Source organism: Emydura macquarii, unplaced genomic scaffold (genome assembly GCF_026122565.2).
Source record: "Emydura macquarii macquarii isolate MOO-44397 ecotype Brisbane River unplaced genomic scaffold, CSIRO-AGI_Emac_v2 contig_968, whole genome shotgun sequence".
NCBI lineage: Eukaryota > Metazoa > Chordata > Testudines > Chelidae > Emydura > Emydura macquarii.
In genome coordinates, this window is record NW_027131105.1 from 4,133,840 (window position 1) to 4,161,305 (window position 27,466).

The 27,466-nt window shown below is 37.2% G+C and overlaps 1 protein-coding gene across 1 annotated transcript in view; it reads right to left on the reverse strand.

The window, feature by feature from the left end:
* FAM120A (family with sequence similarity 120 member A) overlaps positions 1-27,466 on the reverse strand; it is a 92,012-nt gene that overhangs the window by 39,223 nt on the left and 25,323 nt on the right. The window contains exons 4-10 of the mRNA XM_067543823.1: positions 26,617-26,745; positions 26,003-26,099; positions 24,475-24,572; positions 23,893-24,176; positions 21,064-21,151; positions 14,189-14,413; positions 662-836 (exon numbers count right to left, since the gene is read on the reverse strand). Of these exons, the coding sequence (XP_067399924.1) occupies positions 662-836; positions 14,189-14,413; positions 21,064-21,151; positions 23,893-24,176; positions 24,475-24,572; positions 26,003-26,099; positions 26,617-26,745 (1,096 nt within the window). The remainder of the gene's footprint in view (positions 1-661; positions 837-14,188; positions 14,414-21,063; positions 21,152-23,892; positions 24,177-24,474; positions 24,573-26,002; positions 26,100-26,616; positions 26,746-27,466) is intronic.

Genomic DNA, 27,466 nt, shown 5'->3' on the forward strand with positions numbered 1-27,466 from the left:
GTAACACATTTGCTCACAAAAAAGCGTACTTTTAAAGTTGTTAGTTGGTTTATGACTAAGTTGTTATATCTGAAGCCCACTATAGTATAATAAACATTGAATTTTCATGCGTCAACATTTGAAAGCTAAAACAAGAGACAAAACTGTAAATTACATGGAAATATACTAGACAATGCTTCGGAAAGGCAGAGGGAAAAATAGGGAAAGCTGACATATGCATTTAACATTTCTGTGAAAACTATTTTAGTATTTGTGTGAAAGAGAAAGAGAAATGTCTTACATTCAAGTCCTAACTTAATACTTTGAATCTAAACAGCACACCAGGACCCAAAATGACAACACTATCACCAAAAGCCAGGCAGTAGCTAGACAGTATATTTTTTCATGTCAGTGTTCTGACTATAAAATATAAACCTCTGATCCTGCTGACTGAATGCTACCATTTCAATTACAGGAAATCAATTTAGTAAGAAAAAAAATAAAGTAATTGATTTATAAGGACCCATAAAATCTGTCACTTTTGTCCTGACAAAACATTAAAATTTTATCTCATGTACATTCATGAAACCCTAAATAATTACTTTCATTTTGGATCATGTTGAAAATATGCATAACATTACACAGTTTTGAAAAGAAAAACAATGGCTTGTATAGTACATACATTCTGGTGGAAGTCTGTTCTTTCTAAAAGCAAGTCTTTCAGTTTTCTTTCTGCTTTCTGCCAAACTAAACAGGACTCCGTAAACATACTGACGAACTGGCCTATAAAGCAGAGCAGCAGGAGGCAGGTCTTTGTTGGCTTCATCTTCAATAGAAACAGCAATTTTGATTTCACCCTTTGCATGGAAGAAAGCAGAATAATATTGCACATTTTTATATTGAACAGAAAATTTATATACAAGTATGCTAACACAAACCTGCTTTAAAACCATTTCAGTCATTTAATCAACATGCAAGATATATTTGAAGAACAGATGTCAAGAGTTAAGCTAGAAGTTTAGGGACTACTTTCAAATGTACACAAGTGATTTAGCAGCACAAATCTCACTGATTGTATGCTTCTAAAATACCTTACGGACTTCTGAAAATCTTCCCAATAATTCCCCCGAGTCTGAAATAAATCTTGTGTTTTTCAGTCACTGAAACAATACACAATTATGCAGGTGATGCAAAGCCTTTTAAAAAGCCAAGATCCCCATTATTAATATAGCAAACTGGCAAAAATATTCAAAATTGAGTATTTTACCAGTAAAGAAACAGGTAAGGATATGGTGAATCTGCATTTTTTTTTAATTAAAAATGAATCCCAAATATTAGCCAGTTGTATTCAAAGATTTAATAGGAAAAGTCAGATACAACAACATTTTGAAAATCAGTAAAAGCTGCTTTATTGTAACATGTTAGAATTATATATGTAATTAAAATATGCTATAAATAAAGCTATTTAGTGATGCATTTAATGTCGTGTGGCTTGTACTAAGTTTTAAATACTAAGTACTAAGTGAACAATTTGATTTAAAATGCTATATAAACTGAAGAGATACATATAATGTACATACAATAATTTTACAATAAAAATAAAGTGCATAGCTTACTTTTTTGTTCACTATGCAAAATGATTAATACAATTAATCTTTATATACAGACAGCGCTTCTTGTAGACAAAACTGTTGGGAAAAGGCAGCACTGAGTACAGGACTGAGGGCCAGGACTCTCTAATCCCAACTTTACTCCCTTCCACAGACTTCTTGCATGCACTGGGCTTTGGGCAGGATGCCTAACTTCTCTGTCTTATTCTGCTCACTATAATACTTATCTACCTTACAAGACTGTCATGTTAATATTTTTTCTCCCCCCATTTCAATGTGGCTCTTGACAGGGCAGAACTCTGCAAGCATGGTATTTTTGTGCAAGCAGTTCAACCTGACTGCTTTCTACAACTAAACCTGGTGGAATTTTTATAGCAGATTTGTGGTGTAGTACAAATGGGTCCAGGTGGATCACTTACTAACCCATTCATGGACTATTTTCTTTACCCTAATTGTCACATAAAACTAACTTCCTCCTACTGTAGGTACATTTGGGGGCTCTTGGAGAACACAAACCTAGATCAGTGTCTCCCCAACCTTTTGAGTCAGGTTCTTTACAGGGTTTGTCACTTTTCAACTCCCTCTTAAAGCCTTGGATTCTTCATGGAGTAATGAACAAACTAAAAAATGCCCATTTCAAGCCACTGTATACCAGATGTCTCAATACTTTCTCCTGTGTAAAGTCATTTTGGCTCAATAAGCAAGTATAAATGAGTTTTAGCTTTGGGAAGTCCATTCGACTTTCTACTTTCATTTGACATCAATGCCCTAATCAAGGTTTCTCCTAAGGATCATGCCTACATGGCTGTCTGACTGCATATTAGAATGACCTCATTAGTGTGAAGCTAGAGAATCACAAAGTACATTCATTTCTTGGGATGAATCCTACACGCCATTAAGTGGTTATATCTGATGCTTTCTAAGAGATGCTCTTTCCTTCCTGGTTTAAAAAATTGCCAAACCACCTGTTTGTAATTCTGATTTTTTAAGGATTGTATCTTACAAGACACTCACCCATATGCATCTCCTCAAGAGTTTGGTGGGTTTTGAACAGAAAGTAATATGTTCTGGATTTACCCACTGTATGCGTGCTTATTCACTGACCATTTCTGATCTTTGATGCTAGTCACTTGGAAGAAATAATTTTTGTAATTTTTGTGTAATTAGAAAATTAGGGTGGAGCTCTTGCTTCCTGCTCTTAAAATAAATTGGGGAAAATATTCTGGACCTCCTGAAATACCTACGGTTAGACTATGCTGAGTAAGGCATAGCACACATGCCAGTAAATAAATGCTTTTTGAGGCTAAAAATCTTAAGAACTTGGGGAGTTTTATACATGACAAATGTTGCTGATATCATTAGAGAATTACAAGGTAAGTACTTTTCCAATTCAGGCAGATTTCTATTTTCTGACCATGTCCTGAACAAATAATCATACGCAATCCTATATCCCCTCAGTAAGTCATAGATTTTGGAGGGTGTAATTGAGTAATTACTAAATTCTTTAACCACCACCAACTTGTACTGATCCGTTCTTTCAATAAATCATCGTGAATGCACAGTTGCAGGGTGTGTAACAGCTCATCCTACAAATATTACAATTACTGAAAGCTGGTTTTGTTTTAATGTTAAGTGTTTCCATAGTGAACAAGGCTGCCATTTTTGGCCATTTCCAATGTCTCAAAGTTATCAGAAATAGTAGTGCCTGCGTCCCTGCTGTCAAAACCGTTCCAGTGTCACAAAGGCTCGTCTTGTAAATAATTTACTAGCAATACAAGTAGAAGTTAGACTGAGGAATGCCCAAGCTACATTACTCTAGTTCCAGACATCAGCTGCAATGTCATTGACTGTGTTGATTCAGACTTACTCTGTCCTGTATAACTAATTATGAATACACTGCATCAATAAAGTGTTTGAACACCAGGAATTTAAAAAAAAAAAAAAATCAGTCTTCCATTCCAAGGACCATAGTGTGATTTTTTGAGTTTTTGGGAAGTAATTTATATAAGGCAGCACCTTAAATTAGCCCATGCATGTTACCTAATCTTCAGATTTTGAAATTAGAGAAACTGTACTGAAACTAAAATCTGCTACACACAGAAGGATGAAGATCACTAGATTATTTTAGGTTTATGGGGAAAATAATAAGGACATGACCTATCAAATAAGCTTCTATTAACCTCTTCAACCACAAAAGTTACTCCTCCCTTCTAAAAGAACAATCGTAAGTTAAATTTAGCAAAGCAGATATTAATGTATGTTTTGAGAGGCTCAACTGCAAACTTCTCTCTGCTTACCACAAATTATACCACCCCCATGGATTTAAAGGCTGATTGTGTTTATTTTTACTGAGAGAGAAATGGTAGGTGAGGTAATCTCTTTTATTGGACCAGTTCTTCTGGTGGAAGGTACAAGCTTTCGAATTTCACAGAGCTCTTCTTCAGCTCCGGGGAATGTTACCAGAGTGTCTAAGCTAAATACAAGTTGGGACAAATTGTTAAGCATAAGCAGGTCACGTGCAGCAGGAGACCACTTAAAACTAAGTGGGCAATTTAAAATTATCAGGCAAACAACCAACACCTCTTTCTACCTGTTAAATTTTAAATCTTAACTATTCCTTATTCTTATTCTATTCTGACAAGAGTCTCACAAATACTTTCTGTAGGGTCATAATCTACTGTCCGTCAAGCACACTTAACAGAGATGCCACCAATACCAATGTCAGGGTGGATAAAAATCAATTATATTTTTTAAATAAACAATTTTTTTAATTTAAAATCTGATTTTTTAAATTTTTTTTAAAAATCAATAAAATACTAAATTTCTCTCTCGTTTAAAAAAGTTACAATTAAATCTCATCACAAACATGCTAAACCTCCACTTACAGTCTCATAAAAATGAATTAATGGCTCTAATCTGTCCAGCCTAACTACCAGCTCTTGCTTCTTGAAAGTTCTGGGTTTTCAGTTTCTATTTCAGTTTCTCAGCAGACTAAAGTCACATGTGCAAAGAAAGACACAGGCTGGACAGGATTCTTATTGTTCTGTGCTTATGTGGTGGTGGAGCTGAGCCAAGTAAGGCAGAGGGGTTAGTTAGGACACTGTCTTAAAAAGACAGAGACACAAAAGACGGAGGCAGAGTAGAAAGGAACAGTGGAGTGGACTGCAAAGAAAAAGGGAAGACATTATTCAGTACACACACAGCTTCCTATATTCCCCCACACTTTTGCCACAGAAAAACTGTCAAGGCTTTTGGTCATAAGAGAGACCCTATCTGGGGATATTTTGAAGAAATTCCTTTCCTAGGTAAAAAAAGGAAAACATGTCAAGTGTAAGCAGTGCAAGAAGGAGATGCAAGGCCTAGTTGTAAGAATGAAATATCATAATGAAAACTGCTTATTCAGAGAAAATGAGGTGGATGAAGATGTGGATATGTCTGAAGAACAATATGGATCAACTGATTAGTAACTTAAATAATTCACTTTGCAATGCATCGTTCTTCAAGACTCTCTCGATGCCTTTTAGTATAAGTATGATTTAACAAGTAAATTCCCACGCTGTTTGCTATGCTGGATGTTGCTAGAAAAAGTTTAGTTTAGCTAATCCTTATGCCTTGTTTAATTAGGTAACTAGGTTTAGAATCTATCACCCAAGTATATTGTACAGAAAGCTGCGGTAAGAGAAATCTAGAGTTGCCAGTTGCCACTGGGTGTCATTTTCTTATTTTATATTACATAATACATGCTCCTTATTTGGAACATCATGGTCACAGACCATAATGGTGATGCCATAAATCTATTCTTTATTTTACTTCAGCATAACTCAGCTTTACCAAGGGAACCCCATCCTATACTTTTTTTCTGAAAAAACAGAAGTGCCAGTGAGATCTATGGGGTTTACTCCAAAATTAAGTGCACTCTAAGTGCAGTCAGTCTTAGCTTTTTTGGTAATTTGGAATCAGATCTGCATCCTTGCTGAGAAACATTTAAATGATTAACTGAATAATAGAGTGAGAAGAACTGAGAAGAATGACTATTCTAAATCATTTTTGAATTTTGTTTCAGGATTTCATTTAAGCATAAGAGACTTTGACTGTGACTATCTGTAACAATTTCAGAGTCATCCATTGGTACTTTTAGCAGCAGTGCTGCAACTAAACGTATTTCAGACAACAAAGTGTCAGTAGCAAGCAAAAGATTTCAATCATCCAGTAAAACCATCACCATGGATGGGTCAGTAGTAAGTACCACCAAATACCAACAAGACACCATAGATGAAAAGATTGCTTGATTCATTTATGCCACAAATTCTCCTTTTCACATTGTTAACAATAAACACTTCATTGACATGGTTGAGCCCTTACGACCAGGCTACACTCCACCTGGTAGAACAGACATTGGTGGAAAGTTGCTCAATATAGTGCACGAGAAGGATCTTGAACAGTGTGCAAGAAATACTGAGGGGAAATTTGCCAGTTTAAGCCTTGATGGGTGGAACAATATACACAATGAACCAGTAATATGTGCCTGTGTGACAACAGAAGATGGGGTTGCATATATTTTAGAAACAATAGATACATTGGGAAATGCCCACTCAACAGAATATTTAAAAGAAGTGGCAGTGAAAGCTGTAATAAACTGTGAACAGAAATTCAATTGCCACGTGCACAGTTTTATCAGACAATGCTGCAAACATGGCAAAGATGAGAAGATACTTAGAAGAAGAAATGGAAGAATGCTCCTTAACACATGGCTGCAGTGCCCATTTAATGCATCTTTTAGCCAAAGACTTAACTACGTCTTCTCCAGGAATAAAAGAAAATGTTGTTGAAGTCACAAAATACTTCCATAACAACCATTTTGCTTCAGCTTCACTGAAGAGAGAAGGAGGATTCAAACTAATTCTCCCTCAAGATGTTCAATGGTTGATTGTTTTGAACAATTTATTTAGAACTGGCCTATTCTCATAAAACCTTGTGAAGAAAACCATGATAAAATAGATGGAAGTATCTCATCCAAAAGCATCTAACATTGGATTAAAGAAGAATATAGAGGATATGCTCAGTATACTGAAGCCTATATCCATAGCCTTAAACAAACTTCAGAGAAATTGTTCCTGCATTGCTGATGCTGTCAAAATTTGGAAGGCACTTCAAGAGACACTGAAGATAGAAATACCTCACCAGAAAGTTAAACTGAAGGCAATAAAGAAGCGAATGGATTAAACACTAATTGCACCTAATTTTCTTGTGAACATTCTCGACCTCCGATATAAAGGTAGATGCCTAACTTCTGAAGATGATGCTGCCATAGCATGGGCGTTCAAAATCACCCTTCAGTTATGCCAGTCATAATAAATTTCAGGGCTGGAGCGGAACCATTTAAACAGTACGTTTACTGATGATGTTTTGAACAAAGTCACTCTCCTGAATTGGTGGAAATCATTAGCCAGGCACCTTGAAACAGAGCTCCTTCAATTGCTAAGCCAACTTTTCACAGCAGCAGCTTCCTCTGCAGGCAGAGAGAGAATATTTTCATCGTTTGGTATTATTATTCACTCAAAGCTAAGAAATCGACTGGGAATTGAAAAAGCAGGAAAACTCGTATTTCTGTTTCAGTCTATAAATACAAGTGATAGTGGGAGTGGGGAAGATGAGAGCTAATTGTAGAAGTTTTAAGGACAGCGTACGTTTAGTGTTGTGATGACTTGTCTGTTAGAGTTAATAAAATCTGAAAATTTAAAAAAAAAAGTTTAAGGACAGCCATCAACCAGCAACTCAGGAGACTGCTGCAATTACAAATGTGAAGCATTTATGTAACATTTAAGATTTAGTTTAATAACATATAAGTGCTATTGTGTTTGGGTGTATGATTTAGTTCTTACCATTCCTAATGTACTGCTGCTGCATCTGCAGCTTGACACAGGTAAAGAGTATTATGTACTATTTCCTAAATTAATAAAAATCAAGTTATCTAAAAAATTACACAAGTATACCTCCCTAGATGTTGTAAAATGCTGTACTGAGTTGTAAATTAACATGTTTTAGTGATCAGATTTGCACCATTGTTTAAGAAATATGTGAAGAAGTATCAGTGGGAAACTTGATTTAAATCAATAATTTTCTCTTGGTGATTTAAATCATGATTTAAATTGTCTTGATTTAAATCAATCCATCCTGAATGTGAACTGCAAAAATGGATCAAGAATAGTATATATCCCTAGTAAGATTCCAGCAGTCTCCCCCAATCTGTACCCCTCCCCCGCCCCCGGCTTTTTTTTCCCCCTTTAAATTTTACATCAAAAGGCCTCTTAGGAAAATAGAAGTATCCACTACTATACTTGCCTTTCCCCTACAGAGTCTCAAATTAAGATGTTAAAATCCCAATATTCTCTGCAGTATTACATATTATACAAAAACATCAATTCCAAGTATTCAATTTTTTTATTATATACTCATGTACTTTACCCACAATTAAAGCTTTATTTGTCTTTTTATTTTGAATTAAATGCCTTATACACTATATTCCAAGCAGCAGCAACCACCCTGATAGTCACACGGCAAGGTAACCAACATGACACAGTACTGTTATCTCAATCTTCTTTCTCTCAAATTTTAAGTTTCCAGTGTGCGGCAGATTGTTGTATTGACAAAGGAACTGTTCTGTAGAAATTGGCAGGGAAACGCAGGAGGTTTTTTGAAACTGGGGAGGGTGTATTTGACGCTTTTGGTAACCAGGAAGGTATGAAAAGTTGCTTTTGGTACCCAGGAAGTAGACAAAGCTTTTGATACTTGGAGGGGAGTGTACATTTCATCCCTTTCCATTTAGGGGAGGAGCAGAGGTATTTTTAATTTTGGGGTTGGGAAATAATAATCCTTGGTAGCAAATAGCTGCTCCACTGTCTCTCTCCCCAATATTGGCCACTACATCCAACGTTGACAAATAAGCAAATTAGTTCACTGTTTCAGAAAAAATGGTAATTTACACTGTCAACAGACTTCAATGTTCGCTCTCTAGAGATGAACAATGAGGTTCTCACTTCTCAGAACTTTATTATAGGCTCTCTGCAAACTCAGAAAACATTGCATCAGTTACATTCATTAGTTCATGTTGTCAAGGTTTTCCCACACACCTAAGACAGGTTTATGGGCTAGAGACAAATGAAAGCTTTACATTCTGGAAACCTATTATGTGGCAATTCAAAAATAATCCACAACCATGCAACAATTTATGTAGCAATATAATCATATTATACATTGGACCTTGTCTACAGATGATAAACAGAATTTCTATTCACTGAAAAAACGGATTATTTAACCATTGATTGCCCTTCTGTATTCGATGCCTATGTTTGATTTTTTTTTTTTTTTTTCTGGAATGAATTTCTCAAAATTTAGGATAATTCTTCATTTGATGTTTAATTGCTTGGATACTTTTCTGCATTCTATGATCACATATTCAGATAGTATATTTAAATAACACATCAAATACAGCATTTTACTATTTGCATAATGAAATTAATCAGACATTTGCCCCACCCACCTTTGCTTCTGTGTTTTCCTTTTACAGATAAGGAAATTCAGTGGAGGAAAAAGTGTGTCAATGCAATGTTATGGTTGAGAACTGAAACACAATGAAATTAGGAAATACAAAACTAAACCTTGATGCAGGAAAACTTTTACACATTTCAATTCTCAATCATTACATTGCATTACTGTCCATTTTTTGTACTGAAGTACATGGCTAAAAACATGTATTTGGCAGAAGAGATCTCCATGACAAAAAAATAAACTATGCAAAGATTAGCAGAAGGTTTGGATACTCATAATTAAGTCTCTGGTATGCCAATTTTGGTACAGTGACTTACGCAAATTGCATCTATGTTGTTGCCAGGATAATTGATGGGTTTGTTTAGTGTATTTTTAAAAGATCATCAAGAGTAGCCAAAGCTTTTGATGGGAGATATTCTGCTACAAAGTAGTTAAAATCGAAATTAACCGATATATAGTAGATACTTGAAGTCAGTACAGAAATTTGTATTAAACTTCATTGTGCATTCAAATAATTTAGAAACGGAGTGAGGCAAACTCAGAAGCAGGGATCCTAATTTTCCATTATAAAAAACAAAATTCTACGATAGAAAAACCCATAAAAATCCACATTTTTCCGTGGTTAAAATGAAACATTGAACTTCAATTTCCTTAGCCACAATATATACAGATATCAGTTGAACACAATGCTTTATTGAGATAAACGACTAGAACATCGTTTATCTGAGCCTCCATTATCCGACTGTCCATATTAACTGAACCTGGTGGGGGCTCTGGCAGTCAGCCCCAGGAGGCAGGGGCGCCAGCACTCAGCCCAAACCCCAGCTGCCCAGGGCTGACCGCCCGAGCTCTCCCCTCCCCCATCTTAAAATAAGGGATAGAAAGCTCTTTGCCAATTTTTAATTATCCAATCTGCCATCTGGACCCAGTAGATCAGAGAAATGGGGTTCCACTGTAAATTTAAAATGCACTTAAAAATCAACCACAAGAGGAGGTGGTTGCATGCACTGAATAAGTGACATTGGTGCTTTCAATAAAAATTTAGTTAATATAATACGTTTTTCATTTTTTCACAAAACGTAAAAACTAGCAATTCTCTGTAAAAATGCAAATTCCACATTTTTCTATGGCAAACACATATCTAGGATCCCTGCTCACAAGGTAAGAGAAATGTGTAAAATTTTAGTTTTTGACAGTCAAGCGTGGTTAGCCACAACTCCTCAGTGATTTTTTTAAAAAACCAAAAAAACCCACAAAAATGCTTAGCAGTGATTTTGAAGTCAAGTACTAGGTTTTACTTGTACAGTTGATATCACATGTGTGGAGAAGGAGCAAGTTTACATAATTTTCTCCAATCCTCATTCAAACAACAGAGGATGATGCACATTTTTATAAAACGGATTTTCAGTATCTATTTTGTTAGGTAAACAAGAAACCTCTAGCAATGGGGAAGTGAAACAAAAATACTGAATCAACTCTACAACCATTCATAACAATCCTAAAACCACTGACAAAAGAAAAAACCATTCACCTGTAATTCTAGTTCTTAGATTAACAGTCACAACAGATCCACACTTCAGAATGCGTGGCTTATGTGACTGAGGAGTCCAATTACAAAATTCTTGACTGCCAGCAAATAGCACGACAATGTGCATGTCTCTCTGCTGGAGTCCTGGACACTAAGAGTTTCTAATATTGAAAAGTCAATTTAATTAGATGAAAAATACATAATTCCCCAATTCTAGAAGAAAGATAAGCAAGTGTGACTCTCCAGTGACTATGTTAATTCTTAACAAAGAATTAGATGCAAGACATTTTCTTCTCTAAAAGCAGGTATAATTACATCAGCCACTTCGCTTGGATCTAAAAAGCTATAAGCATGCTTAAAGGATTTGCACTCCAGTTTCATCACTCATACGCCAGTGCCCCAGGACTCATTTTAAGCATCATGTCACAAACCTGCTCATAGTAAATCTGATCAACTTGGTTCTAGAATTGGCTGCAGGAGCTGGACAGCCATGTACCCTATGGCTTCCTGTGCTGCTAACACATGGAGGGGCATTATTAGACAGTCTCAGTTTATAGAAATACCCAGGCCACAACTCCCATCTAGGTAAATTACTTTTACATGTCTATTCTGTTCCCTTTTCTTACCAAATAAATGCCAGTTGAGTGTTTTGTGGCGCCACTGAGTTTAGCCTCATAACTAGACACAGAAAGCGTGATCCGATCCTTCCCTGCCTGCTTATGTAAATGTAGATATCTTCTAGTTCATCTGAATCAGGGTCACCTTTTGCAATATGAGATCTCACAAGTCTCTAAATTGCCCTTAATGAAGAGAGGGCTGCCCTCATGTTGAGCACATTTAGATTTAATTACTGTTTCCGGAGGGACCAAGTGTCAAAGTTCTAAAAGGCATTTAGGTACCTAAAGACACAGAAAGTTGCCTAGAGGGATTTTCAAAAGTGCTTGGGCACCTCAATGCCTTTAAAACTCTTTCCCCAAATGCCTTGTGTGGAATCCTGTGTGGGCTCCCCATACTGGGCAGGATGAAACTGTGGAATTTAAGGCCCATCTTCGCTGCAGATGTACCCTGGAATGACGCTGAGCTAGTACACATCAGAGGATTGTCACTCAGATGCAATGCAGAATGCAGGAATTAAAAATAAGATGCCTAAAGTTAGGCTCATAAATCTCTATTTAGACACTTAAATATTGAGGGCTGGTCTACACCAGAGACTTTTGTCGACAAAACAATCCTGGTGTACACACTGCAATGACTCTTTTGACAACAAAACTGGTCTGTTTTGTCGACAAAATAAAACCACCTAGACAAGAAGCATAGAGCCTTTTTCGGCGAAGTTTTCACAAAAAAGTATGTGTATAGACACTGCCCTTAGGTTATATCACTGAAAATAGCTTCCCAATTATCCCAGCATGCCATCATGAGATCACTCTGGTAAACAGTTTGAGATCAGCTGCCCAGCTGCCTGCCTCCGCCCCTCCCCTTTCAAAGCCCCAGGAAGTTTTCAAGTTAACTCACCATGGAGAGCTCACTGCAGAGCACAGCAAACACAGTTCTGTCCTGCTTGCCCTAAACTACAGGAGAGGGGTGTAACTCCTGCTGTGCCATGCAGAGCCAGGGAGGGAGGTGAGGGCTGTGTCCCTCTCCCTTCCCTGGGGGTTAGGGGAATGGGAAACACCACCTAAGAGCTGTCTGTGTAGCAGCTTCTGCCTTGGGATTGGTTGCCTCCAGCTGCTGCTGTTTGAAGTTAAAAGAGATAGGACGAGTGCAGACATACTACACACTGTCCCCAACACAGGCTGTCTCTCTCCGTCTCTCTCTCTCTCTCTCTCTCTCTCTCTCTCTCACACACACACACACACACACACACACACTTTCCACCCTCCCCCCGCTTCCATGGGCTTCTTGTGCTTGTGTTCAGCAGTGTCAAACTAGTAGGAGGCCCTTGGAACGATGGGATTCAGAAACCATCATGTGACACTGCCTGCCCCATGAGGCATTGCAAACACTTCCCAAAACACCCTGCGTGCAGTTGCACAGTGCGATAGCTACCCCAGTGCACTGCTCACTTTGTTGATAAAAGAGCAGATAGTGTGAATACTCTCCACTGACAGAAGGAGACAGTGAAGACATGCAACAGCAATTTAATTACAATGGTGGCAGTATGCCGGCAAAACTTGTGTTGACAAAACTTTATAGTGTAGACAAGGCCTTAGAATGTGTCAGAGGAATCCTGCAAATCACTCTTCCAGACAACAAGAGTTGCTGCAATTGTATCTGGCCAAGAACTAACACAAAGTGCATCAAAAGTGCAAAATCACAGACATCAAAAGCCTCAAATTACGTCACTGTAGAAAAAAATGTCATCAGTCCATATATTATCTATATTGCTGTAGTACGGAGTGCATGCCTCAAAGAGAACATGGTATGTGCATCTGCAAATTAAAGTGACATAGTGGCATTAAGGGTCTCAATGAGAATAATATAATATGGTTTAATAATCCAGTAACTTGACTCATTGCGGCCACAATGGTTGTACATGGACTTACTAGAGGCTTTAAGCTGCTTTGCACAGGAGCGTGGGAAGATAAGACAGGGTAAGAACAGTCAAGTTGTAGGACTTTTTCAGCCTGCACTTAGAGGGAGGTTTGGATTGAATCTTGTTCTCTGAATCTATGCTACGCACAACCAAGGAGCTGTGCCAAGGGCATCATTGCCTTGAGGCATCCCACTGGCTCTAATGACTGATAGTGCAGATCTCTGATAGCTCCAAAACACACAGCTTTGGGAAATCCATTAAAAATATCCTGAATCAACTGGCATTAACAGCATTTCTTTGTGGTAAGATGAGGAACTCTCCTCCACTGCCATTGAAGATTTGCTCTCCAACACCATCCAGACAGATTTCTGTTGGACTTCGTGAGCAGAGCAGAGATGTTCAGGACTGCCTGAAAGTGAACCCCCTAAGACCTGACTGCTTGCCATGCATTTGCCAGCTGTTCAAGATAGCAATCATGTTTGTCCATAATCAACATTTTATGGCCACATCTGAAGGGATTTCTTAAAGCTGCCGGGCTGCTTTTCTTCAGGTACACCAAGAGAAAGAAACAGTGAGGGGAACAAGAGAGCCAGGCAACAAATCATATCAATATCTGAACTATTTAGAAACAATTAATGTCAGAGAGAAAGACTGGCGGACATGCCAAAGCCTTAAGCAGCACCACACACCCCAAACTTTTTTAAAATAGAAAAGGGTAATAATATGGAAAAATAGAGAAAATTCAGAAAAAAATTTGGATATTTTGTGAGTAAGCCGTTTTAACAATGAGGATCAGATGCCTGTCGTGCACCACAGTTACCATCCAGAGCTCCTTTTTCACCAATCATTAGACATACTATTGATTGGCCAGAGCTCTAAGAAAGAGCAAGTGTGCATCACCCGTGATGATACTGTCTGATCTAATATCTAGGTATGGATACCTTTACAGAATCACTATTTCACAGTACCTGAGTTTTAGAGTCATACCTTGGTTAGGACATGAAAGATGTAGGGATACATTAATCCCTTCTTGTGCCTGTGTTCTGCCACTCTTAATACTTCAGGTGCTACAGGAGGTAATGGAGGGGTGGTAATATCCATATGGTTCCTGGTGGGCATTGACAACAGACATGGTATTTGTGGACTACTGGCTTGATTCCCTTTGACTTCGGCTACCTGGCTTCCTGAAGAGACAGTCGAGGAACCTTCTGCCTGTAATACATCATGCAAAAGAAAATATGCTTTTACTGAGTACATAGAAAAGTACACTTGCACATTCACAGAAAAAGGCACTTTGCATGTCTCTCTCTGCACCCACAAAGGGGAGCATAAATTCATAACTTTGCCACACACTAAAAATAATGGCCTCAATAAAGACACCAGATTGATGGCTTATGACAACAATCTGTAACCCACTACCCTCTTTTTTGTCCTATGACTGCAGAGGTATTAATGGGCCACTTTACCTTGAATGGTCTCTTAGAATGTGTTAACTACTCACACTAAACAATCTGTTCCACCTTGTACTTAGCTGTGACACTGAAAGTATGTCTAGACAGCAAAGAAAAACCCACAGCTGGCCCATGTCAGATGACTCGGGCGCACACCTTGGGCTGCAGGGCTATTTCATTGCTGTGTAGACTTCCGGGTTCAGGCTGGAGCCCAGATGTCTACACAGCAATAAAACAGCCCCAAGAGCCCGAGTCATCTGACATGGGCCAGCTGTGAATTTTTCTTTGCCGTGTAGACATACTTTCTGAGGCCTGGTCTACACTAGAAAATTAGGTCAGTTTAACTATATTGGTCAGAAGTGTGAAACATCCACACCCCTGAGCGACGCAGGTAAGCTGACCTAAGTCTTCCCTGTGTAGACCATGCTAGGTCGACCGAAGAAATTTAGTTACCCACCTGTCAGAGAGGTGGATTGTCTATGCCAACAGGAGAATCCCTCCTGTCAGCGTAGGTAGTGTCTACTTTGAAGTGCTACAGCAGCGCAGCTGTGCCAGTGTAGCATTTTAAGTATAGACGAGCCCTGGGTACCTTTCCCAGACCTGACAAAGAGTTCCGCGTAGCTTGAAAGCTTTGCCTTGTCTACCTTGAAATGCTACAGCGACATTGCTGCAGCAGCAGCCACATTTCACTGTAGATACTACCTACACCAACAGAAGCAGTTCTCCCATCAGCAGAGGTAATCCACCTCCCCAAGAGGTGATAGCTAGGTCAATGGATAAATTCTTTGGTCAACCTAGCACTGTCTATGCTGGGAGTTAGGTCAGCTTAACTACTGCACTCAGGGGTTTGGATTTTTCAAGCACCTGAGGAAAGTAGTTAAGCCAACTTTATTTTCTAGTGTAGACCAGGCCCCGTCTCTTTCAACAACAGAAGTCGGTCCAACAGTAGATATTAACTCACCAATCTTGTCCCACAAATGACGACATTCATCTTTTTCTTGACTTTACAAAAATGTGAACATGTAGAATGGCTTACCCAAAGGCAGCTACAGAAGCTATAAACACGAACAGTGCAAAGTACTACACTTAAGGTATATCTATACTTATGGCTTAAGTATATCTATACTTATACTTATGTGTGTAGAGTATAGACACCAAACACCCATCTATCATGGGTATAAACAGCAATGTAGACAGAGAAGCACAGATTAGGCAGGTAGAATGCCCTACATGCCTGAACCCCCAAGTATATACCCTTCATGGGCTCTCCACATGCCCAAGCAGTGTTCCCACATCTACACTATTAAAAATAGCACTGCTTCTCTCCTGTCAGAGTTTTTCCCTGCCACAGGGAAAGACTCTGGCAGCAGGGCATCACCAGAGCTTTTCCCTGCTGCCTGACCCTTTCACTGGAGCTACTGTGTAGTGCATGTATAACCCATGTCTGCTTGATGTGGTGCTCCGTCCTCCCTCCCGTGGCACCTAACCACCTACAGATTAATGAGTCTGCTACAGCCTTAGCTAAGAGAAGTTTGGCTTTTAGGTCATGCAGTGAAGCTCATACACTAAGCTTCAGAGGTCCCAGGTTCAATCCTGTCTGCCAACAACCCGGATCTTGTAGTTATTCAATTTCTGATCTACTATATGAGTCAACAATGTGATGCAGTTGCGAAAAAGGCGAATATTCTGGGGTGTGTTAGCAGGACTGTCACATGTAAGATCCAGGAGATAATTGCCCTGCTCTACTTGGCACTGGTGAGGCCTCAGCTGGAGTACTATGTCCAATTCCGGGTGCCAAACTTTTAAGAAAGATGAGGACAAATTGGAGAGAGTGTTCAGAGGAGAGCAACAAAAGTGATAAAAGGTTTAGAAAACCTGACCTATGAGGAAAGCTGAAAAAATTGGATTTTTTTAGTCCTGAAAAAATAGGATTGAAAGGGAACCTGATAGCAGTCTTCAAATATGTTAATAGCTGTTACGAAGAGGACTGAGATCAATGTCCACTGAAGGTAGGACAAGAAGTAACAGATTTAATCTACAGCTAGGGAGACTTAGGTTAGATATTAGGAAAGACTTTCTAACTATAAGGATTGGTAAGCTCTGGAATAGGCTGCCAAGGGAGGTTGTGGAATCCCCATCACTGGAGGTTTTTTAAGAATAGGTTACATAAACATCTGCCATGAATGGTCTATGTATACTCGGTCCTGTCTCAGTCCGGTCCCCAGTCCTACATTTCTGTGATTCTATATTCATAAGTAAATCAAAATGATAACTCCAACAGAATACTGAGAATCAAGTCTCCCCATTCCGTGGTTACTGTACCAGTCTTTATTTGCCTGAAAATGACCATTACAAAATGGATACCCTATTCATGTTATCAGGCAGTTTAAATTTTAACTTTTCATCAAATTAAAAAGTAGTAATTTTTCTTTACATTTATATTTTCCCAGTATATACTAGCCATAACAACCTCTACTAACCATTTCTGGGGAGTTATTGACCAGCTGGGCAAAGGTAAAACAAAGGACCTTCAATGTCTCCAGCCTGATACTAACCGGGGGGGGGACGACGGACGGGGACGGAACACACACGACTTCCCCTGCTTATTTTTTGAACAAAATGCGAAAATATTCAATCACCTTGAGTTTGCTGCTTGTTCCTGAGGGACCAATGGTTTTCCCCCATTATAAATGAAATTTATGTTCCTGTGTTAAGAGGACTGCAGTAAAGATTTCTGATACCTCTTCTGGTTAAGGTTGCTAGTATAGCATTTAATTCTGTTGCTAGAAATTCAATTCAGTGTTAAAATTTACAGCCAAAACATGAGGCATAAAGTAACATCCTGTTAAGCTTATCCAACAATGAAAAGTACTTGGATAACTGCTTTCAGAGATATTTAAAAGTAAAAGCAAAGAAACCCATAAAAATCTCACTACTAACAGTCTGGTCATCTCTCAGTTTAGGATGACACCATAAGTCACATTTTCATCTGAATTTGATACCTGTTACTATTACAAGTAATTCCTAAGATTTCTATAACTGAAAGACTAAAGTTTGTTAACTCTGACAGCACTCAATGATTAATCAGTTTCATGGTTTTGCAGATGTGAACATTCTTTCACACATTTCAAGAGAGTTTAACAGTAAAGTACAGCTGATACTGAAGAGGCAGCAGGCTTTGTGCACACAGAAATATGTGCAGGGCCCCAGTCTCCAGGCACACCCGTAAGAACTTTCTAAATATCAAAAAGGAAGCAGAAAAATCCTTATTAAAAACAAAGGATGGGTTATTTTAAAGAAGTCACGGCACACTATTTAAATTCAGTGTTTTGATATAGAACACCGTTTTGAAAAAAAAAAAATGGAGCGGGCAGTGCCCCTTTCAGATAACTTTAGACCACTTGTAATGCAGATTTGGACTTTAAAAAAAAAGTTAGATACAAAAGGACTGATTAGACCAAAACAATTTGTGAAAGGACTTTTTTTCAAGCAAATAGCTGTCAGATATAAAATGTTTTTCTAAGAACACTAGTCAGCCCTGAAGTGTCATATTTATGGTATATTTTTATTTAGATTTAAATTATTGTAAACAGATTCCTATCCCCAACTCTAGTAGCTGTAAGAATGTATTTAAAAGATGCTGAAATGGCACTATAAATAAGAATTTGCAAAACACCGTGCTGCTACTGAAGGGCGAAAAGAATCTAGTTACAAAAGTATTACCACAAGGCTTCCTTCTAGTTGCACTGTCTAGGTTATTATGAGGCTGAAAAAAAAAAAAAAGTGGTTTAGAAAAATTTTTAAAATCTGATTGTTTTTAAAGTTAAATACAGGTTTATTTTTAAAAAATAAATTTGACATTGACAACCTAGATTAGCTCCTAAACTTAGAATCTATTAATAACATTTACATTAAATAGAAAAATATTAAGGAGTACATATTTGCTGGTAAGTTTTAAAGAAAGTAACACCACTGAACTGGTGGAAGTCACTGGCTAAGCTCACACCTGAAACCAGAGTTTGTTGAAATGTTAAGCAAGCTTTTGACAGCAACAACATCTTCTGCAGGTGCAGAGAGAGTATTATCTTCATTTCAGTTTATTTAGATATTTCAGTTCAATGGCTAGTACATTCAAGCTTAAGAAACCAACTGGAAGTAGAAAAAGAAGGAAAGTTGATTTTCCGCTCCCCATCTATGAATTAAAAACTAGTTGTGAAAAAATTAAATCTACTAGTTCTAAAGTCTTAATGACAGTTATCAGAAACAATCAGTTCAATTAGCTAACTACAGCTAATACTTCCTCTGTTTAATGAATCAGTTTTAAATGAAAGACATGTTTTGATAAACATTTTCACTTTATGTTTCCAGCAGTTAAGATTGTAATTTTGTTATTAAATAAAACTATGTGATTTTGTCCATTTTTAACTGAATGTGAATTTCCATCCAGACAGAGCTTGATACAAAATCACAAGTAAAAATCAATCATCTGATAAATAAGAAATGCATTATTCCCATTTTCTAACGTAAGAAGAAACATAAAAATTAAGAATCTGAATAAATGTCAGTTAAGCTACAAAAATGCTTAAGGAGACGTACTATATTCTCCTGGTTAGCAAAAATCAGCACCAAATTAAGCGCACAGGCTATATTTAGTTGCAAGTCAACATGTTCTTAGGAAAATAAATAAAAAGTACAATTGCAATACATGATTAGAATCAGTGATTTAAATCAATCCACCCTACACAATGCACCCAACACAATGTTATCCAAGTGACTGATCCAAGAGACCACCAGTACACCTTCATAGTTAGGAGTGTTACTATTGTTACTATTTATTTGTATTACTGTAATACCTAAAGGGCCTAACGGAGATGGGACGCCCATTGTTCCAGGCACTGTATAAACGCATAGCAACACAGTCCCTGCCCCAAAAGCTTGCAAGTTACCCAAATGAAACAAAGGATAAGAGAAAGGAAGAATCATCATCAGAGTTGGCACTAGATTCATGTTATAGGCCAGATTTTCAACTCCCTAAACGATTTACCTTAAAACTTCACATGCCACATCTCATTCCAATATGAAATTATTCTGGAAAGTTTGAACACACACAAAGTTTCAGAGAAACTGGACTTGAAAAATTTCTTTTCACCTTTCAAAGATTTTTCCAACATTTTGACTTACCTCTCTGTGAAATAAATATACCTACAAACTCCAGACTTGGCTTTTCCTGTAGTGCTTAATAAACACAATTGCTTTTAACTGGTTTGGGGAGGGTAAGAAAGCAATTACACATTTAAAACTTATCACATAAACACAAAGTATACACTTTAAAATGTACATAGGTACTAGTATATACGTGTCCATTTGATTAGCTACACACCAGTTCTCTGTATACATTGCAAATTGTATGGCCCTCTGGACATTTTGCAAATTGTGAATGGTCCAGATGCAGATGGCTATCACACAGGGAATGGTTTACAGGGATAAATCTGGGTGGCCTAAAGAGTTTTTGGCTGTTATCAGGTTGGCACTATAGAGGCAGACCCAAAGTGTTATCTGACACATTCTCATAAGGGTTTTAACTAAGGAAATAAGGTCTTTATACCTTAACTCCCAGAGTTTGTTTTGGCTTAATTTATTTTTTGCCTGAGAATAAATTAAATGGTTAGCCTTCATTTCTATTATATACCTGGTTTATACTGGAGGTCTAAAACTTGTTCATTGTCCCTGAAATATAGTTGAAACTTGGCACATTTTCCACAACGTACTTCAAATTGACAATGGTGTTGGAATTTGCTTTTTACTAGCACAATTTTAAATCAACGTTGTATTCTTAAGGTACTAACTGTGCCACCTTTACATTAAATAATACTTTATTTTGAATAGTTCCATTCAAACTCATAGAACTACTTTGCAATTCATTGTGAAATTCACCCCAGCCATTTGTAAAAGTAAAATCTCTAACTGGTAAATAATAGTATTTTTGCATGAGAATTCAAACACGATTGTAATTGATAACAATGACTACACAGCTCTGAGTGTGCATTTATGCTCTATCTTCAAACATCCAGGTTGGAACTGCTCTCAACAGACAGAAGAACCACGTAGAGCTTGATGGACATAGCAAATATCCTGTAGATGCTAGAATAAGACAACTAAAGGCATTCATATTGAAATCAACACAATATATTACCATATCAAATGTGAAGTAACATCCAAGAATGACATGGTGAACTAGTCTATTTAGTTTACAATTTTGTATCCATATCCCAACATATTTTGAGTCATTTCTCACTGTATATTAAAGTTTACCTTTTAAAAAAAGGTTCACATAAGTGCCTTTGAAAATTTTACTCATATGCTCGTGAGGCTGTAGCAATAAATGTAGAAGTTTGGAACTTAAGCTATTACCTTTGTTTGGTCTCCTGGATCTCCACGTGCTTGATTTTCCGATTGGGTTCTTGTTTTTTCCCAGCTCATTTTGTTCCCACTGACATGGCTGAATAAATACATAAAGAGAAAAACCACAGTATTTAATGCAAAATATAAGATACATCTTAATAGCTTTATTAATAGTCACTGAGGATTTTTATGTTAGTGAGTGCTCTAATTTTAAAAGATACCACATAAATTAGAAATGCCAATACACAGAAGTGTCTTGAAAGCAGTGCAACATCCCCATACTTGTTCATTTAAATTTGTAAAAGAATCTTAAAGTTTTTTAAAATTGCAATCCAAATATTAACAATGATCAAATGTTAATCATAGAATTGTAGGTCTAGAAGGGGCCTCAAGAGGTCTTCTAGTCCAGTCTCCAGCACTCAAGGCAGGACTATGTATTAGCTAGCCCATCCCTGACAGGTGATTGTCTATCCTGCTCTTAAAAAGCTCCAATGATGGAGATTCCACAACCTCTGTAGACATTTATTCTAGTGCTTAACTACCCCGACAGTTTGGAAACTTTTCCTAATGCACAACCTACATCGCACTTGCTGCAGTTTAAGATTCTCGCTTCTTGTCCTATCCTGAGAGGTTAAGAAGAAGAATTTTTCTCCCTTCTCCTTGTGTCCTTGAAAACTTATGTCTCCCTTCAGTCTTCTCTTCTCCAGATTAAACAAACCCAATTTTTTCAATCTTTCCTCATAGGTCATGTTTTCTTGACCTTTTGTTGCTCTCCTCTGGACTTTCTCTAATTTGTCCACATCTTTCCTGAAATGTGGTGCCCAGAACTAGACACAATACTCCGGTTGAGGCCATATCAGCACAGAGTAGACCAGAAGAATTACTTCTTGTGTCTTGCTTACAACTTTCCTGCTAATATATCCCTGAATTATATTTGCCTTTTTGCAACAGTGTTACATTACTGACTCATTTAGCTTGTGATGCACACTGACCCCAGATCCCTTTCTGCAATGCTCCTTCCGAGGCAGTCAATTCCCATTTCCCAATTGATTGTTCCTTCCTAAGTAGAGTACTTTGCATTTGTTCTTATTGAATTTCATCCTATTTACTTCACCTCATTTCTCCAGTTTGTGCAGACCATTTTGAATTTTAATCCTATCCTACAAAGCACTTCCAACCCCACCCAGCTTGGTATTGTCCACAAACTTTATGTGTATTCTCTTTGACATTATCTAAATCATTGATGAAGATATTGAACAGAATCAGACCCAGAACCAATTCCTGTGGGACCTCACCTGATATGCCCTTCCAGCTTGACTGTGAACCACTGATAAACTACTCTCTGGGAATAGTTTTCCAACCACCTATCTTATAGCATCTCCATCTAGGCTGTATTTCCCTAGTTTGTTTATGAGAAGGTCATGCAAGACAGTATCAAAAGCTTACTAAAGTCAAGATACCACATCTACAGCTTCCCTCCTATCCACAAAACTTGTTACCCTGTCAAAGAAAGCTATTAGGTTGGTCTGACTCTATTTGTTCTTGACAAATCCCTGCTGACTGTTACTTATCACCTTATTATCTTCTACTAATATAGAAAAACATCTTGAATGAAGTTCCAATGTCTGTCAATTTACCAGTTTCCCCACTTAAGAGACTGTCTCTAAACATAGTGATATCGTTTGGATGCCAATTTCTAAATTTGTTCAGAATTTATTGCATAACACATAAATATCTTTATTGTGAAAGAGAAAAGAACTAAAAAAATGTTTTTCTTCTAGTGCATTTGTTAAACACAGATATACCAATTTTGTAAGTTGAAAACTTTCATTGTGGAAAAATAAGTAATTGTGCCTAGTTCATTAAGCAAAGCAAGCATAATGTGGTCCAGGTATCCTGTGTGTGTCAACTATACCACAAAAATAAAATGTACTGTTACTGCTGTTAATTGCAGACATTCTCAAAATTCACAGCCATGAAGATATGTATTCAAAACCTCATACTAAGCAACACAGATCTGAACTTCTAAAGGCATAACTACATAAGTAGGGTCATGTGCTGTGGCGCATGCATCAGGTCTACATTTATTTAAGGTTACATGCAGATAGTCCCCATCAAATTTCCCCTTGGAAATCAGTAAGTAGTAATCAAAGATTCCACAACTGTCTTATCAAAAATGGACGTATGATCTAGTATAAACCATGAACATATGAACTAGTCTGAATTACCTTTTCACTCCAAACAATGGGCAAGGCACAATGGTAGGGCAGAACAAGGAAGTTTTCAGAGGAAGCTACTCTCTGTGCTGTATCTGTTTTGTGGATGAGGGCCATCAGTCACTTTCTAGAATTGGTAATCCTCACATAAACATTAAATTTTATTGCACGACTACATTTTCCCAAAGTTATAAAAGTACAAAAAACTATTCAGCCCAGCAGGGTTTTATATTTTTTAATCTACTAGAACGCTAATACATAGTACTGTGGGGCTGTTTTTCCAATGTGAACTTAAAGCGACAAGGTTCTCAAATTTATCAGGATCTCACAATGCATCATTTTTCTTCTTAAGGCACAATGAAAAAGTGTGGGGTGAAAAACCCTGCTAATGGTGTGTTTTGTTAGGTTGTGGTTTTGTTTCGTTTTTTTAAAGAAAAATGGCTAGAGTACACAGATATACTGGCAACCATAGTGAACCAACGAAGTACAACATTTCTGAAAGACTACTGAAAACTACTTCAAGTTTTCCTGTACTCACAAAATATTGATAAAAGATTCTGCCAATGAATAAGTATTTCAAAATATGTCAAGTATAAATGATATTATCTCAACCATTACTTACTTCACAGCACCTCCATTGCCTTCATCGTTGTCGGAAGATGATGATGTAGAAGAGACAGGAAAATAGGTTGAATCTACATGATTGGGGCTCCCACTCTGAGCTGGGTTTATTGGAGAGGATCGTTCATACAATGGAGTATGTTTTCCTTCATGAGGAATGTTACTGTAGTTGTTCTGCTCAGAAAGACTTTTCCCACCTGTTTCCAAGGTGATGGCTGGCTCCGAGAGATTATATGGGTATGGACCCGAACCTTGGGCTCCCCCCTGATTGGACATCTGTGGGGCCTAAAATATTTTTTTTTAAAAAAAGGTAACAACAAAAAAGTTGATGTTATAATATGAATCCTGTTATTTAAATATATTATATTTTCTTAACATATTAGTTAAGCCCTCCAGGCCACTCGTGAGAAATGTTTTCATTGGAGTCTGTAGAGTCATTGCAATTACAAGATGAGTTTTATCAACCAACACTGTTTGTGAAAAGTAGGCTAGGTCTTTAATCTCCTTACCTAGATTTTCCTGGATCTAGCACACCACATTTCTAATAGTTATTAATTCAGTAAAAGCAGAAGAAAATACTTGCCACAGGTTTTGCTTGTAGAGAGGGCTGTGGAATGTTGAGCATCTGAGAAGGAACATACGGTGGCACTATACCAGGCATTCCAAACTGATTTGGTCTGGCTGTTTAATTAGCAAATAGGGGAAAAGGGTAGAAATCAAAATGTGAAAAAACACGATTGAACTCATTTTATATACTCATCCCCACGCATGCAGTTGTCCAGTGCGTATTTTAAGCAACTAATCTTAATGTTAAAAAAAAAAATCAAACTTCACTAAGTTTTACATTTGACCTGGTTATTTTATTTATGTTGCTCTTTATTGTTTATTCCTGTGTCTATTTTATCTAGTTTATTGTTTTATTCCTGTGTCTACTTTTACCATCATGAGCTTGTTTCTCCTCTTTTTACTATATAATTTTCTCTCCAATTCTGTAGTTTGTTAAGTCTATTTTAACTTGTTTTTGTTTCTTCTCCATTTTGATTCTATTTCTCTCTCTCTCCATTAGTCTGCCTACTTTTATTCTACAAATCCCATCACATCCAGAACTCTATCCATACAACCAACCCTTCAGTGAAATTGGCTTGACATTCCCAAACACACTGCATTTCCACTAGAATATAGGAGAAGCAATGGAAGTCTTAAGTTTCTAGACACTAACTATAAGGATATTGATTGACCAACAAGCATTTAAAAAAGAAAAACACTGTTGGCCAGTAGCAGCATGCTGTCTTTGTCAAGAAACAAACCTGTTTACATTTTCCTCAAAAGGATGCAAGATAGGATATTATACTGTAATATGGCAACTGTATGCAGGGAGACCACAGTGCCTGCGTGTTAACTGCACAGAGAAAGAGGAATGAAGATAGATAAATGGGGACAAAGTCAAGAGAGGGCTCCAAGGAAGAGTTGTAGTAGCACGTGACTGCCAACGCCATTCAGCTTTCAGCACAAGAGATAAAAAATGCACAATGTATCTGAGCTCAAGTAAACCTTTGAGTACCTGACTCTGCAACCTTAGCATTCTTTTAATCTAGCCCTTCATATATAATAAAGCATATATAAGAAGCTGGGAGTAAAATGTTTTCCAAGTTACTACCACATGTATAAGACATGTAATTTCAGTGCTTTTATTTGCTCATGTATACAATGGAGGAATCTCTCTCAGAAAAAGCTGGGGAGAAACAGGAACTCTGTTTTGTGAAAAAAATATAGTACACCTATTTTCCTGCTGGAGTTACTGACCAGTTTTCAATCATTAACTGTTTAAGCATCTTGATTCCCAACACAGAAATGAATTAGGCACTTTTTAGGATGCAAGCCAGTTAGTGTTGTTGCTGTAATGGAAACTCAAGTTGGGGAATAAACTCAACCTCTCTGTTCACCCTATTTGAAAAGAAATGAAACCACTGCAGTGAATACTGGGTTTTGAAAGGTAATCTGATAAAAATAGAGGTAATAAATATAAAGACAACCTCCCCAACATTGCTATCTTTAATTTAGGATTATCTCAGTCAATTGTTTTATAGACAGACTTTTTTAAGAACACTTACCTAGGTAATGTGGTGGATGAAATGGCATAGATTTATTAGTCGCTGAATAATATGCAACTGCTTTTTTAAATCGAGTAACTTTGTCTTCTGTTCTAGACTGAAATAAAAATTAAAATAGGCTTCGTAAACAAATATACCCATGTGACCTACATATCATGGCACAATATTGTAACATGGTTACCTATGCCACATCATATAAAAATAAATTTAAAATAGTGTCTCTGGATCAACAAACATCTTACTCTATGGCACATCGGTACTGAAAATTATTTTTAATAATCATCATGGTGACTGAGTGGATATAAGATCTACTTTTATTAACAATTACCATAGCAACAAAGCATATTAGAGCTTGGAAAAGCAAAAATTTTAAGAATAGGTTCATAATGACAATGAACATAAAATAAAGCTAACAGACAAGGTGACAAGAATGCGCACCCAACTGTAAGTGCAGACAAGGAATTTTTTTTTTTTTCCAAAACTGCTGAATGCTAAGTTTTGGCAATCAAGACATTATACATACACAAGGAACAAACTTGATTTGTTCTCAACAAAGATCCACAACATAATTTTAGCTGAATCAAACATGTATTTTTGTGTCAGCCCTACTTTACCTGTGAATGTTGAAAAACATCTTTTGCTATGGCATCCAAATCAGTGGTGTCCTGAATATTGCGGACGTAGTCAGCTACAGCCTTGATCACTACATCACAAGGTGGTAAAACTAACTGGTGAGCACGTACCTATGAAAACACACATGTTAACATCCAATTGGCTTAAGTAATTCCAAAACAGCTCCAGGATATTTCAGTTTTGTAGTTAATGATAAATCTGACTGTCCATTATAAATATATAAAACAGAAATTCCATGCTATAGGGCAGATTCAGAATGTGGACTTCTGGAAGTTCAACTTTTCTGCAGATTTTTTTTTTTTTTTAATTAGGACACAAACCCTTTGTGTCACAAGAATAACCTTCCAAATGTGAAGTGATAAAAACAATACTTCTAAGGAGGTATTAATTGTCCCATACTATTCAATGAAAGATTAGCCCTAAAACAAAGATAGACATTTAAAATGTCAACAATTGCTAACTATTTTACTGCTTAACATTTTAAAAGAAATGCCCAGCTAGTGTACTTTATGCAACATGGTTACATTCATTTGAAGGATCTTTCAAAGGAACGTGGTTTCAAGATTTTAAAAAGCTCATTTAATTTTGACAAGGTTTGGTACTCAATTTAGGAGCCTAAGAGGAACAAGCAAGAGAAAGCCTAGAGGGACAGGAAGATCTCCTTGGGTACAGGAACTGAAACACAGGAAAGGAAAAAATGATCTCAGGGAAGTATATTTCTTTTTATGACAAGACTGTGAAATAAAGCCATATTTTATTTAAAACTGCTAGAAAATGTTTTCATATTTTGTAGGGAAGTTTTTGGGGTTTTTTTGAAACAAACTCGCAGAG